Source organism: Hypanus sabinus, chromosome 5 (assembly GCF_030144855.1).
Source record: "Hypanus sabinus isolate sHypSab1 chromosome 5, sHypSab1.hap1, whole genome shotgun sequence".
In the NCBI taxonomy this organism is placed as follows: Eukaryota; Metazoa; Chordata; class Chondrichthyes; order Myliobatiformes; family Dasyatidae; genus Hypanus; species Hypanus sabinus.
In genome coordinates this window covers 164558805-164575236 of record NC_082710.1, presented here as the reverse complement: position 1 = coordinate 164575236, position 16432 = coordinate 164558805, and the positions used below count along the sequence as shown (strand labels likewise).

General features: G+C 43.3%; 1 protein-coding gene across 1 annotated transcript in view; it reads left to right on the top strand.

The window, feature by feature from the left end:
• Positions 1–16432, top strand: part of LOC132394536 (uncharacterized) — a 73005-nt gene that overhangs the window by 12123 nt on the left and 44450 nt on the right. The window contains exons 3-4 of the mRNA XM_059970818.1: positions 8689–9006; positions 15205–15471. Coding sequence (XP_059826801.1) covers positions 8689–9006; positions 15205–15471 — 585 coding nt within the window. The remainder of the gene's footprint in view (positions 1–8688; positions 9007–15204; positions 15472–16432) is intronic.

Genomic DNA, 16432 nt, shown 5'->3' with positions numbered 1-16432 from the left:
AGCAGAGTGGGCCATGGGAGAAAGGGGAGGTGATAGGTGCTTGAGGAGAAGAGAAGAGGTAACACTATAAGATATACGAATGGGATTGGACCATTTGGCCCATCAAGTCTGCTCCACCATTTCATCATGGCTGATCCAATTTTCCTCTCAACATCAATCTGCTGCCCCCTCCCCGTATCCCTTCATGCACTGACCAGTTAAGAATCTATCAACCTCTGCCTTAAATATACATAAAGACTTGGCCTCAATGGCTGCCTGTGTCAAAGAATTCCACAGATCCACCGTTCTCTGGCTAAAGAAATTCCAAAAGAGAGGAGCCAGAGTGGGAATGGGAGGGGGAGAGGGGAAAATTACAGGAAGTTAAAGGAATCAATGTTCATGATCTTGAAATGGTGGGTTAGAAGCTGTCCTCAAGCCTGGTGTTCTATGCCTTCAGACTTTTGTAGCTTCTGCCTGTGGAGAGAAGATAGAAGGTCAGGGGTGGGTGGGAATTTTTGATTATGCTGGCTGCTTTACTGAGGCTGCAAGAAGTGTAGAGAGTGCATCATTATTCCTTGAAGAAGAATAAGTCAGTCGATAGAAATAACCATGCCACAGAAGAAAATGCCATGCAAGATAAGAGCTTGTGCTGTTGGAAATAATATATTCACCTGGGGGTGGATTAGCAGAAAGCAGTGGTGAAAAGGTCATCTGTAAGTTGACAACTGTAATGAGTGGCTGCAGAGAAACTGCAGTTGATTTCAACAACAGGCAAAATTATGCAAGTAAAATAAAAGATAGGGGCCAGGACAATTGATTTGAATAGAAACACTGACAGAATCTGTGAGTGGACAAAAAGTTCATAAATTGAGCATGGTGTGCATCAGAGAGCTGTGGCAGGAAGAACGATGAGTTGGATTGTTATTTAAATAGAGAAGGTAGTACCACATCTGAAATACTGTGCAGCACTTTGTTCTACTCATTTAAGAAAGGATTTGTTATCTTTGGAGTCAGTTTGGAAAAGGTTTACATGAATATGTGAGATTGCCTTTATTTAGATTGTCACCATCTGCAGAGTTACCTTTATTCTTTGGCTTAAATGTTCTCAGTAAATGAAAGTCGAACAAAGAAAAAACTGGCTAAAGTTTTTAGCCGTCATCTAAATTACAGCAGGAAATGCTGAAAACACTCAAATGCAGAAAGAGAAATTCAGATTTGGTTTCAGATTTTCAGATTTGGTCTCTTAGATCAGGGCTGAGAAGGAGAGGAAGAATTAGGCTGAGGTGGCAGAAAGTGTTGTGGGGGTGGTTATGGTGGGGCAAAGGGAGTTTCTGTAATGTTGTGGTTAAACTAGTTTATCTGTGCAATGCTGTGAGACAGTATAGAAAGCGGGGTTGGCTGGAAAAATACAGACAGGTATGACACAAGCCAAAAGAAAGAGCAGGTTGAGTCCAGCAGACCAGATGACAGATGAGGTGTCATTCCATGAGCTTACCTTGGACTTTGTGGTGGCAGAGCAGGAAACCACAGAGAGATCAGAATCGATGTGAGCTGGGGAGTGAAGACACAGGAAGCTGGATGTCCTGAATTATATGTGCGGATTGAGGACCGATATTCTGCAAATCGAATGCCTGATCTACATGTGGTCTATCCAGAATATATGGTAGTGAATACAAGAGGTGCAAATGAGTTGACTGCTTCAGCTGGAGAGATCACTCGGGTCCTTGGAGGTTAGCAAGGGAAGAGTGAAAGGATGGGTGTTGTAAATCCTCTGATTACGTGGGGACGTGTCACACGGTAGGGAGTGATACTCTGGAACAGCAGAGCGGGCCTCGTAGTTGTGAAAGGAGCAATCTCGCTGAACGGGGAGGGGAATATTACTTCTCGTGGCGAAATATTGATGAAGGTGGCAGGATGATGCTTTGCATGTGGAGGCGGAAGATGAGGGCCAAGGGAACTCCTCGAGGAGGAGAAGAGAGGGGCACATGTAACAGAAGAGAAGTTTTAGAGGGATTCCAGGCTTCAGGAAGAAAGAAGGCAATTCAGAGGCATCCGGGGCATCTCATCATTGGAGAGAATGCAACATTGAGATGGAGGGGGAATGGGAAAAGCGAGGCATGTTTGGAGGAAATACAGTGAGGGAACATGTGGATTTGTCTGGACAATCAGAGACTGGATGAAGATGGAGAGATCCAGAAAGGAAAGGGTTGAGAATGGAATAAGTAAAGGTAATGAGCTGGTGAAAAAATGGCAGCAAAATTGTTACGTTTCTGAGTTTGGTACGAGCTGCAGGAAGCATTATGAATACAGAGTCGCTGATTCTTCCAGAGAATTTGGGGAGCAAGCTTGAGCAGGACTGAGGCAAAGCCTCCTCTACTGTGTCAATGAGGCCACTCTCACGCTGGAGGAGCGACACATTCAAACTCCACCTGGGTTGTCTCCAACCTGACTACATACACCATACATCTACTTCTCTGACTTGTGGTAATTTTCCCTTCCCTCTCCCTTCTGCCACTCACAACTCCAGGCCCCCTCTTAACTCTTTGTATCATCTGTCTCCCACCACCCTCTGGTGCACTCCACCTTCAAATCAACAAACTGAAAGAGATCTGCATTAGTTTATCTAACCTCTGGTAATTCCCCCCTTACCTTTCTTCCTCTTTCTCTTCCCCATTCTGGCTTCCGTCTTGCTTCTCCTCTTCTCCTCAAACTTCTCTCTGCTGCTTCTCCTCCTTCTCCTTCTGTGGTTTGCTCTCCTCTCCTATCAGGCTCCTTCTTCAACCCCTTCACCTTTTCAGCTTATCACCTCCCAGCTTCTCACTCCATTCCGCCTCCCCCCACCCACCGATCTCACCCCTCACCTATCACCTTCTCGCTTGTGCTCTTTCCGCTCCCACCACCATCTTATTTTGGCTTCTCCCACCTCCTTTCCGCTCCTGAAGAAGGTTCTCATCCTGGAACATTTACTATTTGTTCCATTCCTTGGCTGTTGCCTGGCTGGATTCTTCCTGTATTTTGTATCTGTTGCTCTGGATTTCCAGGATCTAAAGAACGGCTTGAGTTTCTGAAACTGAGATCACAGTTTCTTTTTCCTCTCTCTCTCCCATAAGCAAAGTAGCTTACACCCATAATGACACTTTTGACTAGAGGAAGTGAGTAAAGGTGGAGTCTCTTAATGTGAAGAGAAACTCAGCTGCCAAATTAGTTTGTTTGAAAGGAGACCAGTGTTGAAATTGTAGGGGCCCTGGCAGATATATTTAACATGTCGGTATCTATGTATCTATGGGTGAGGTGCCGGAGGATTGGAGGATAGGCCATGTTTTTCCATTGTTTAAAAAGGGCTCTGAAAGTAATCCGGGAAATTATAGGCCAGTAAGTTTGACGTCGGTAGTAGGTAAATTATTGGAAGGAGTACTAAAAGGTAGGATCTACAAGTATTTGGATAGACAGGGATTTATCAGGGAGAGTCAACATGGCTTTGTGTATGGTAGGTCTTGTTTAACTAGTCTATTGGATTTAACAAATCTATAGGATCGGAAGGTGCAGAATCTTTATGGATTGAGCTAGGAAATCGCAGGGGTAGACGGACCCTGATGGCAGTTATATACAGGCCTCCTAACAGCTGCAGTGATGTGGACTACAGATTAGAACAGGAAATAGAAAAGGCTTGCCAGAAGGGCAGTGTTATGACAATTGTGGGGGATTTTAACATCGAGTGGATTGGGAAAATTAGGTCGGCACTGGATTGCGAGAGAGAATTTGTAGAATATCTTGTTGTTGAGCCTACTAGGGGATTGGCTGTATGGATTGGGTATTGAGTAATGAACCAGAGGTGATTAGAGAGATTGAAGTGAAGGAACCCTTAGGAGGCAGTGATCACAACATGATTGAGTTCACTGTGATATTTGAGAAAGAGAAGCCGAAATCCGATGTGTTGGTATTTCAGTGGAGTAAAGGAAATTACAGTGGCATTAGAGAGGAACTGGCCAAAGTTGACTGGAGAGGGATACTAGCAGGCAGGATGGCAGAGCAGCAGTGGCTGGACTTTATGCGAGAAGTGTGGAAGGTGCAAGACAGATATATTCCAAAAAAGAAGACATTTTTGAATGGAAAAAGAATGCAACTGTGGCTGACAAGAGAAGTCAAAGCCAAAGTAAAAGCAAAGGAGAGGGCATCAGTGGGAAGACAGAGGGTTGACAAATAATATCAAAGAGGATACTAAAAGCTTTTTCAAGTATATAAAGAGTAAAACACAGGTGAGAGTAGATATAGGACCGATAGAAAATGATGCTGAAGAAATTGTAATGGGAGATAAGTAAATGGCAGAGGATCTGAACGAGTATTTTGCATCTGTCTTCACTGAGGAAGACATCACCAGTATACCGGACACTCAAGGGTGTCAGGGAGGAGAAGTGTGCGCAGTCACAATTACAACAGAGTAAGTGCTCAGGAAGCTGAATAGTCTAAGGGTAGATAAATCTCCAGGACCAGATGGAATGCACCCTCTTGTTCTGAAGGAAGTAGCTGTGGAGATTGTGGAGGCATTAACAATGATCTTTCAAAAGTCTATAGATTCTGGCATGGTTCTGGAGGACTGGAAGATTGCAAATGTCACTCCACTACTTAAGAAGGGGGCAAGGAATCAGAAAGGAAATTATAGACCTGTTAGCTTATATCAGTGGTTGGGAAGTTGTTGGAGTCGATTGTCAAGGGTGAGGTTACAAAGTATCTGGAGGCATATGACAAGATAGGCAGAACTTAGCATGTTTTCCTTCAAGGAAACTCCTGCCTGACAATCCTAGTGCAATTTTTTGAGGAAATTACAAGCAGGCTAGACAAGGGAGATGCAGTGGATGTTATGTATTTTGGTTTTCAGAAGGCCTTTGACAAGGTGCTATACATGAGGCTGCGTTGCAAGATAAGAACCCATGGAATTATGGGAAAGTTACATACATGGTCAGAGTGTTGGCTGATTGGCAGAGAGTGGGAATAAAGGGATCCCATTCTGGTTGGCTGCTGATTACCAGTGGTGTTCCACAGGGGTCCGTGTTGGGCCACTTCTTTTTACGTTGTATATCAATGATTTGGATTATGGTGTAGATGGCTTTGTGGCTAAGTTTGCTGATGATACAAAGATAGGTGGAGGGGCCGGTAGTGCTGAGGAAACAGAGAGTCTGCAGAGAGACTTGGATAGATTGGGGGAATGGGCAAAGAAGTGGCAAATGAAAACAATGTTGGAAAGTGTATGGTCACGCACTTTGGTAGAAGAAATAAACAAACAGATTATTATTTAAATGGGGAGAGAATTCAAAGTTCTGAGATGCAAAGCGACATGGGAGTCCTCGTGCAGGATACCCTCCTGGTTGAGTCGGTGGTGAAGAAGGTAAATGCAATGTTGGCATTCATTTCTAGAGGTATAGAGTATAGGAGCAGGGATGTGATGTTGAGGCTCTATAAGGCACTGGTAAGTCCTCACTTGGAGTATTGTGATTAGTTTTGGGCTCCTTATCTAAGAAAGGATGTGCTGATGTTGGAGAGGGTTCAGAGAAAATTCACTAGAGTGATTCTGGGAATAAGAGGGTTAAAATATGAAGAACGTTTGACTACTCTTGGACTGTACTCCTTGGAGTTTAAAAGAATGAGGGGGGACCTCATAGAAACATTTTGAATGATGAAGGGCATGGACAAAGTGGATGTGGCAAAGTTGTTTCCCATGGTGGGGGAGTCTAGTACTAGAGGACATGACTTGAGGATTGCAGGGCACCCATTCAGAACAGAGATGTGAAGACATTTTTTTCGCCAGAGGGTGGTGAATCTGTGGAATTTGTTGTCATGGGCAGCAGTGGAGGTCAAGTCATTGGGTGTATTTAAGGCAGAGATTGATAGGTATCTGAGTAGTCAGGGCATCAAAGGTTATGGTGAGAAGGCGGGGCAGTGGGACTAAATGGGAGAATGGATCAGCTCATGATAAAATGGCAGAGCAGACTCGATGGGCCAAATGGCCGAATTCTGCTCCTTTGTCTTATGGTCAATTAGAGTTTTTCGAGGAAGTTACCAGGAAAGTGGATGAAGGGAAGACAGTGGATGTTGTCCACATGGACTTCAGTAAGGTCTTTGATAAGGTCCCAATCGGAGGTTAGTTAGGAAGGTTCAGTTGCTAGGTATACATGGAGAGGTAGTAAATTGGATTAGACATTGGCTCAATGGGAGAAGCCAGAGAGTGGTAGTGGAGGATTGCTACTCTGAGTGGAGGCCTGTGACTAGTGGTGTGCCACAGGGATCAGTGCTGGGTCCATTGTAATTTGTCATCTATATCAATGATCTGGATGATAATGTGGCAAATTGGATCAGCAAATTTGCTGACGATACAAAGATTGGAGGTGTAGTGGACAGTGAGGAAGGTTTTCAAAGCTTGCAGAAGGATCTGGACCAGCTGGAAAAATGGGCTGAAAAATGGCAGATGGAGTTTAATACAGTCAAGTGTGAGTTATTGCACTTTGGAAGGAAACCAAGGTAGAACATACAAGGTAAATGGTAGGGCACTGAGGAGTGCAGTAGAACAGAGAGATCTGAGAATACAGATTCAAAATTCCCTAAAAGTGGTGTCACAGGTAGATAGGGTCGTAAAGAGAGCTTTTGGTACATTGGCCTTTATAAATGAAAGTATTGAGAATAAGAGCAAACACGAGGAAATCTGCAGATGCTGGAAATTCAAACAACAACACACATAAAATGCTGGTAGAACGCAGCAGGCCAGGCAGCATCTATAGGGCTGAGAACGTCTCCATTTATCTTCATCTCCCTCTGGTGCTCCCCCCCCCCCCTTTCTTCTGAGGCCTCCCATCCCATGATCCTTTCCCTTCTCCAGCTCTGTATCACTTTCGCCAAACACCTTTCCAGCTCTTAGCTTCATCCCACCCCCTCCCCCCACTACTTTCAAATCTCTTACGGTCCTTCCTTTCGGTTAGTCCAGACGAAGGGTCTCGGCCCGAAACGTCGACAACGCTTCTCCCTATAGATGCTGCCTGGCCTGCTGTGTTCTACCAGCATTTTGTGTGTGTTGTTGTATTGAGTATAAGAGTTGGAATGTTATGGTGAGGTTGTATAAGGCATTGGTGAGGCTGAATTTGGGGTATTGTGTGCAGTTTTGGTCAACAAGTTACAGGAAGGATATTAATAAGATTGAAAGAGTGCAGAGAAGGTTTACAAAGATGTTGCCGGCACTTGAGAAACTGAATTACAGAGAAAGGCTGAATAGGTTAGGACTTTATTCCCTGGAGCGTAGAAGAATGAGGGGAGATTTGATAGAGGTATATAAAATTATGATGGGTATAGATAGAGTGAATGCAAGCAGGCTTTTTCCACTGAGGCTAGGGGAGAAAAAAAACAGAGGACATTGGTTAAGGGTGAAGGGGGAAAAGTTTAAAGGAAACACTGGGGGTGGGCTTCTTCACACAGAGAGTGGTGGGAGTGTGGAATGAGCTGCCAGATGAAGTGGTAAATGCGGACTCACTTTTAACATTTAAGAAAAACTTGGACAGGTACATGAATGAGAGGTGTATGGAGGGAAATGGCCCAGGTGCAGGTCAGTGGGACTGGGCAAAAAAAATGGTTCAGCACAGCCAAGAAGGGTCAAAAGGCCTGTTTCTGTGCTGTAATACTCCATGGTTCTATGGGAAGAAGCGAATCCCCTGGATCTGGAGTGGAGGCATAAAGGCACTGAGCATCCTGAGTACGGTGGGGCCAGTTAGGAATAGGGAACCGGAAATCTTAATTTGCAGAGGGCATCCTGGTGCCATGGCTGAAAATTGGAAGGGAAGTTATGTTGCTAATACTGCTTTAGTATTTTCTGTCAGATCTGCAGAAAAGGCTATAGGCTGCAGTCTACCATTTCTGCAGGCCCTGGATGTGTCCGGGATGAAAACAATGGGCAGGAAAAATCATTGTAGATGCTACTGACCCTGTAAACTACCTTTCCAGAAAGCACCATATGGATAATAAAATACAAAAGTTATTCTGAAAAGTTTCTTCATCTCCAGTTCTGCTTCTGGTTTGTTTACCAATTTCATGAGTGCTGTGGCTATTTTTACTGGAAACCTCAGACTTTTGGAAAATACAGTTGCTGGGGCGTCTGGTCAAGTTGGCAGCACCGAACCATGATTCATCGGGTGACATCTTTCAGATAGCCAGTCCCTTTACTTACTCACTTTTCTGTGCCTTCTGCTTTGTCAACAGAAGCTGAAAATTCTGGAAGTTCTCAGCAGCACAGGTCACATCTCTGGAAAGAGAGACAGGCTGAAGGGCCTTGGACTGAAACGTTGACTCTGCTTCAGAGTTGGTGCCTGGGCTGTTGAGTTCCACCTGCATTTTGTGTCTGTGTTACTCATCCAGTGATGGTGAGAAATAGAGTCAAATGAGAAATTCTCCTAACGTCTGGTAAATACTTCCCACATCACCCTCTCTTGTTTTTCCACTTTCAATAAGAAAGCAATTTTGACTGGATACTCAGTCACCCAGTATTGCAGATAACCCCCCCACCCCCGCCCTTCTCCCCAATCATCTGAGCATTATCACAACAATCAGCTTCACTCTTGAGAAACGCCTCTTCATTCTCTTCAGCGCATTAACAGGAGAACTGGAATCTGCCCAGTGCTTCTACCTGGAAATGTCTGTGCCTCCTGAGTGATCACTTCTTTTCTTGGCCACCAGGACACCAGGAAACGTGGAAGGTGAACCAGGAATTCTTTGGTGCTATTGGCTTCTCCATTTTGTTGCCTGGTTTCAACAATGAAGAAATTAAAAACGTACAGCATATTCGGTGGGTGTTTGGAGAGACACGGATTCTAGATTATTATGGTAAATCAAAGAACGCCAGCCTCACCATCCCATACAGGAAGCGATGCACCTTCTTCACTTCCAATGGATCACTGCTTCTGAAAAATATTGTGAGTCATGATGAGGGACTCTACAGAATTACCATCAATTTAGAAGCCAACAGCAGCAAAGTCATAAAACTGAATGTCATTGGTAAGTGCAGAGTCTATATATTATTGTGTTGTTTCAACTCGAGTTTCTTGTACTGTATTGAAAGATGGCAAGCCTACTATTCCATTCTTCGCAGTCAATGTGCTTTAAAGAAGAAAAACTTGCATTTATAATGTGTCTTTAATATTAATCAGAAATGCTGTACTTAATATTTGTGGCCACTGTATGTTCATGGATTTCCAGGAATTGACATGCACGCCAGAAATACCCCTCCATACACCACTTCTGTAACGCATGGTTATCTGAGTTACTGTTGCCTTCCTGTCAGCATGACACAGTATGACTATTCTCCTCCAACCTCTCTCATTACTTTTGCCCACAGAACTGGATTTGCTCACTGGATTTTTTTTTTCAGTTTTTGTAAACTTTAGAGACTGTTGTGCACGAAAATCTCGGGGGGTCAGCAATTTCTGACATTTTCAAACCACCCCACCTGGCACCAACAATAATTCCACAGCCAACATCACTTAAAAGACAACAACACACACAAAATGCTGGTGGAACACAGCAGGCCAGGCAGCATCTATAGGCGCTGTCGATGTTTCAGGCCGAGACCCTTGGTCATTACTTTTCCCCCATTCTGATGTTAGGTCTGAACAACAACGGAAGCTCTTGACCACGTCTGAATACCTTTATGCATTGAGTAGCTGCCACACGATTGGCCGATTAGATACTTGCAATAACGAGATGGTGTACCTAATGAAGATTCAATAAACCAATTGCTTGGAATCAAATTACCTTGCCGGGTGTGCTGCACCAATGCCACATCCTGCCCTGCACTCCTTCTCCGCCACTGGTCCCACACCTCTCCTATGGCTCTTCACGATGTATTACTCTCAGATTTTGGTGCATCAATGAATTTGACATAGGTGAAAGGGGTATTGTTTCCAGATTTGCAGATGACACAAAACGACATTGTGAAATTTGAAGGGAATACAGACCAGAAGACAGAAAATGCTGTTGAGTGACAGATACAATTTACTGTTGAGAAGTACAAATTTTTAGATAGAAGAGATTCTGCAGCTGCTGAATCCTTGAGCAACACACACAAAATGCAGGAGGAACTCAGCAGGTCAGGCCTGAGGTGGTGTGTCTGCTTCTCTTCCCAGAGATGTGATGTATGTTGCTGAGTACTTCCAGAATTTTATTATCCTGTTGACAAAGCAAAGATTTGGAAAGAGGACCAAGGGGTGCATGAGGGTCACAGGTCAGGGGCTGTGCTGCAAACTTGACATGTGTGGAAGCATACTGAAACACACATGTATGTTGTGAGTAAAGTATTTTTCAGTAAATAACAGCACCAATGTAACTCGAAAAAAACTTGAGAAACAGTGGAAGCATGGGATTTATATGGACACATGCAAACACTTAGAAACACGTATGGAACACACACAAAATGCTGGAGTAACTCAGCAGGCCTGGCAGCATCTATGGAGAAGAGTACAGCTGACGTTTCGGGCCAAAGATGCTGCCTGGCCTGCTGAGTTCCTTCAGCATTTTGTGTGTGTTGATTGGATTTTCAACATCTGTAGATTTTTCTCTTGTTTGTGATTGAAACACATACGGTCTTGCCCAAGGGAAGTCAAAGATGGCATAAAAGCAAACAAATGGAATGGAATAGAGCAAGCATCAATGGGAAGTTGAGAAATGGGAAGTTTTTAAAAACCAACAGAAAGCAACTAAAAAGCAATATTGAGAGAAACGATGAATTATGAAGTTAAACTGGCCAATAATATCAAGGTTTTTTAAAGAGAAATAAAGCATAAAAAAGAGACAAGAGAGGATATTGGTCAGCTGGAATTTACAATGGAGAGGTAGCATTAGGGAACAAAGAAATGGCAGATTAACTTAATAAGCAGTTTGCATTAGTGTTCACTGTGGAAAACACCAGCAGTATGGCAGAAATAAGACATAAGACATAAGACAAAGGAGCAGAAGTCAGCCATTCAGCCCATCGACTCTGCTCCGCCATTTCATCATGAGCTGATCCAATCTCCCCTTTAGTCTCATTGCCCCGCCTTCTCACCATAACCTTTGATGCCCTGACTACTCAGATACCTATCAATCTCTGCCTTAAATACACCCAATGACTTGGCCTCCACTGCCACCCGTAGCAACAAATTCCATAGATTCACCACCCTCTGGCTAAAATTTTTTTTCTCATCTCTGTTCTGAATGGGCGCCCTGCAATCCTCAGGTCATGCCCTCTCGTACTAGACTCCCCCACCATGGGAAACAACTTTGCCACATCCACTCTGTCCATGCCTTTCAACATTCAAAATGTTTCTATGAGGTCCCCCTCATTCTTCTAAACTCCAAGGAGTACAGTCCAAGAGCGGTCAAACGTTCCTCATAGGTTAACCCTAACATTACTATTCCTTAGGCAAAGGTGCTTGGGAAACTGAAAAGTCTAAAGGTAAATGAGTCACCGAGACCATATGGATTACACCTCAGGGTTTTGAAAGAGGTGGCTGAAGAGATTATGGAATCTTTCAAGAATAGCAAGATTCTAGAATGGTTCCAGAGGACTGGAAATTTGCAAATGTCACTCTACACTTCAAGATGGGAGGAAGGCAGAAGAAAGGAAATTATAGACATAAGAATCCTGCAGAAGGCCTCAGCCTGAAAGGCTGACTGTCCTGCTGAGTTCTTCCAGCATTTTGTGTGTTGCTTGAATTTCCAGCATCTGCAGATACAGTTTATAGGTCAGTTATCCCTGACTTAAATAGTTGAAAGGATGTATTACTAAGGATGAGGTTTCAAGGTACTTAGAGGCACAGGATAAAATAAGTCAAAGTCAACGTGATTTCCTCAAGAGGAAATCTTGCCTGTCAAAGCTCTTGGAACTCTGTAAGGATAATGCAGAGCCAGTGGATGTTGGATTTTCAGATGCTCTTTGACAAGGTGCTGAACAAAAGGCTGCTGAATAAGAAAAGAGCCCCTGGTATTACAGGAACGATACTAGCCTGGCTAGAAGCTTGACTGATTTCCAGGAGGCAGATGGGGAACAAAGCGAACCTTTTCTGATTGGCTGCCAGTGACCAATGCTGTTCCACAGGGGTCCGTGCTGAAAATGCTTCTATGTACATTATGTATTAATACTTTGGATGACAGAATTAATGGCTCGGTGAGAAGTTTGCAGACAATACAAAGGTAGGTGGAGGGGCAGTTAGTGTTGAGAAAGCAGGGAGTCTGTACAAGGACATAGATTGTGAGAATGGACAACAAAGTGGCAGATGGAATAGAGTATTGTGAAGTATTTGGTCATGCACTTTGTTAGAAGGAACAATGGCATAGACTATTTTATAAACAGGGAGAAAATTCAGAAATCAGAGGTGCAAAGGGACCTGGGAAACCTCGTGCAGGATTCCCTAAAAGTTAACTTGAAGTTTGAGTAGGTGGTAGAGAAGGCAAATGTGATGTTAGCATTCATTTCAAGAGGACTAGATCATATGAACAAGGATGCGATGCTAACGCCAGATCGCACTTTGAGTACTATGAGCAGGTTTGGACCCCTTATCTAAGAAATGGTGCGCTGGCATTGGAGAGGGTCCGGAGGATGTGAAGAAAATGATTCTGGGAATGAAAGAGTTAACTTATGAGGAGTGTTTGATGGCTCTGTGTCTGTACTGACTGAAGTTTAGAAGAACGAGGGGGGAATCTCATTGAAACTTATCGAATATTGAAAGGCCTAGATGGAGTGGGCATGTAGAGGGTATTTCCTAGAGTTAGGACCAGAGGGCAAAGCCTAAGAATACAAGGACACCCCTTTCCAACAGAGATAAGGAGGAATTTAATTAGCTGGAGTGTAGTGAATCTATGGAATTCATTGCCACAGATGGGTTTGGAGGTGAAGTCACTGGGTATATTTAAAATGGAGGTTAATAGGTTCTTGATTAGTCAGGGTGTCATAGAGAGAAGGAGGTTGAGAGGGATAATAAATGAACTATGATGAAATGGTGGAGCGGACTCAAGTGGGCCAAATGACCTAATTCTGCTCCTATACCTTGTGATCTTATGGTCTAAATACTCCTCCACAGACATGTCAAAGGAATCCTGCTTAAAATATACAATAACCTATAATCCCTATCAGAGTGTCTGATATATTCTGATAGGTCCATATTTTCTCCAATTACTTGAGGAAATTCATCATAAATATGGCCCTTTTTCAACATACAGTATCCTAACACTACAAAGCCCAAAAGAAGCACATTCCCAGTCATTCTCTGCCTATGCATTATGAAGGGAAAATTCTTTGATTTCTTAATGTCCGATGGGATAAGCTAATATTGGGGTCCCAGAACAAGTTATTATAGACTATAGATATTCATGTCAATGGTTAACGCTTACTGGATGCAGTCTCACACAGATAAAACTGTTACAAAGCACATAGACAATAACAAAAGTAATTTGTATGTGGATCTGCAGGTTGGGCAGCATTTGTGAAGCAAGAGGCGAAGTTAAAATCTTTTGTCAGTAGTCTTTCAGACTGGAAAAATGGGAAAAAACGTATTGGGAAAGACCAGAAGATAATGGAGCAGAATTAGGCCATTTTGCACATTGAGTCTGCTCTGCCATTTCATCATGGCTGATCCATTTCCCTCTCAGCCCCAATCTCCTGCCTTCTCCCCGTAAGCCTTCATGCCCTGACGATTCAAGAATCCATCAATCTCTGCCTTTAATCTACCCCATGACTTGACCTCCATAGTTGCCATAAATTCCTCCTTATTTTCGTTCTAAATCGACGTCCCTCTATTCTGAGGCTGTTTTCTTTGGCCTTAAGCTCTCCCATCATAGGAAACATCCACTCCACATCCACTCTACTGAGGACCTTCAACATTCAGTAGGTTTCAATGAGATCCTCCCCTCATACTTCTGAACTTCAGTGAGTACAAGCCCAAAGCTATCAAGTGCTCCTGATAAAAGTGGTACATTGGCATGTTTTTGCCGCATATACCAAGACACATTGAAAACCTGCCTTGCATACCATTCCTACAAACCGATTCTTTACAACATTGCGTCGAGGTAGCCCAGGGTAAAACCATAACAGTGCAAAACAGAATGTTACAATTTTACAGGATGTGGAGTGCAGGTAGACAATCAGGTGCAAGGTCATAATGAGATGCACAGTGAGGTCAATTGTTCATCTTATTGTAAAAGTAAATTATTCGATTGTCTTATAAGTGTGGTAGAAGCTGTCCTGGATCCTGTTGGTACGTGCTTTAAGGCGTTTTTTAATCTTCTGGCTGAAGGGAGGGTGCGGAAGAGAGAATTCCTGGGATGGGTGGGTCTTGGGTTATGCCGGCTGCTTTATCAGGTAGTGAGAAGTTTAGCCAGTCCATGGAGAGGAGGTTTCTGTGATAACGTTGATGCCTGTGCAAACTCTTGCAGTCCCGGGCTGAGCAGTTGCCATGGCAACTGTAAAGCAATAATAGAGTGCAGACTAAAGTGCTATGGTCATAGCGAAAGTGCAGGGCAGGGAGACAGTGAGGTGAAAGGTCACAACGCAGTACACCTGGAGATCATATAGAGACTGAGAACAGAGAAAGGAGGGACAGGGTTCCAACCAAGGCTGTCCGTGTAACAGAAATGTTGTCATTTACAGTTGATCTGTTGATTTAAGAGGTGAACGAAGGCAGTCAAGAGAAAAATGCAATCTTGAGAATCGTAGCGGTATCGAGCAGACCAAGTAACATATGTGGAGGGAAAAACTAAGTTCTGTCCAATCAGGGAGGAGGCGACATAATATCCACTTCAGGACAACCAGACTCAAAAAACAGTTACTTTTCCCAAGCAGTAAGGCTGAGCAACACTTCAACCCACTAACCCACCCCCCCACCACTACTTTATCATTTCCTGTCAGAGTCGACTTTGTACAGACAATCCTGTGCCTAGTCACTTCATGTACATAACATCAATCTATCTGTACAAGCTACCTTGTCTATTTATATTTCTCGTGTTTTTTTTAATTATCATGCTCTTTATTGTGTTTTTGCATGCTACATCAGAATTGGAGAACTATTATTTTGTTCTCCTTTACACTTGCGTACTGGAAAAAACATTAAGCAATCCTGAACCTAAAGCTTGGATAAATAACGCAGTTTTTCATGGATAAGCCCTGTGGTACAAAACCATTATGCGGCCTTAATATTCAGACTATTTATTTTCATTAATTATCAGAACGACTGTCAGAACCTTTCATCAGCAGTAATTCTACCTTTGTGGACACCGACATTGCACTGGTTTGCCAAACATCTGTGGGAATTCCACGTTCCGTTTTCTGGATGAAAGATAAGGAAGTGATAACCAATGGCCAGTACCAATTCATGGAAGACAATTGCACGTTACTGATTTCTCAAGCCAAGAAATCGGACTGCGGGATGTACTCCTGCGTAATGGAAAACGCAGTGAGCGAAGTCAACAACTCTTACCAGCTTTATGTTTACGGTGAGTGAAATCTATTTCTTGTTGAAAATCAATCCATATGCCTTTCCATTGGACTCAGAAGAAATTCAAGAATACACTGTGTGTTGTCACAGACACTTACATGGGAGTTCCCCAAAGTTGCTTGAAGTTCCTGTTGAGAGGAAATGAGGCGCCAGAGTAGTGGTTAGCATGACACTCTTAAAGCTCAGGTCATCAGAGCCTGGAGTTCAGTTCCGCCACCATCTGTAAGGACTTTCAAAGTTGTCACGTGACACATAGTTTTCCTCTAGGTGCTCAAAGACATACCAGTTTGTAGGTTAACTGGTCACTAAACAGTCTTGTAATGAGGCTGCTGTTCACTAAGTGGGTTGCTGGGTGGAGCTGATTATCAGGCATTTAGACTGCCTGTTCCTTTCTCTATCCCGAAATTAATGAAAATAAATTTTTTAAAAGATTTGGTTTTGTCCACTTTCAGAGTATACATTACTTTTTGTAGATACTATAGAAACATAGAAAACCTACAGCACAATAGAGGCACACAATATAATGCTGTGCCAAAATGCACTTACTTTAGAAATTACCTAGGGTTACACATAGCCATATTCTTTTTTAAGCTCCATGTACCTATCCAGGAGTCTCTTAAAAGACCCTATTGTATCCACCTCTACCACCGTCGCCAGAAGCTCATTCCACACACTCACCACTCTCTGTGTAAAAATAACTTGCAATTCTTCTGTACCTACTTCCAAGCACCTTAAAGCTGTGCTTCTCATGTTAGTCATTTCAGCCCTGGGAAAAAGCCTCTGACTATCCACGCGATCAATGCCTCTCATCATCTTATACACCTCTATAAGGTCTCCTTTCATCCTCCATCGCTCCAAGGAGAAAAGGCTGAGTTCACTCAACCTATTCTTATAAGGCATGCTCCCCAATCCAGGCAACATCCTTGTAAATCTCCTCTGCACACTTTTGATGGCTTCCA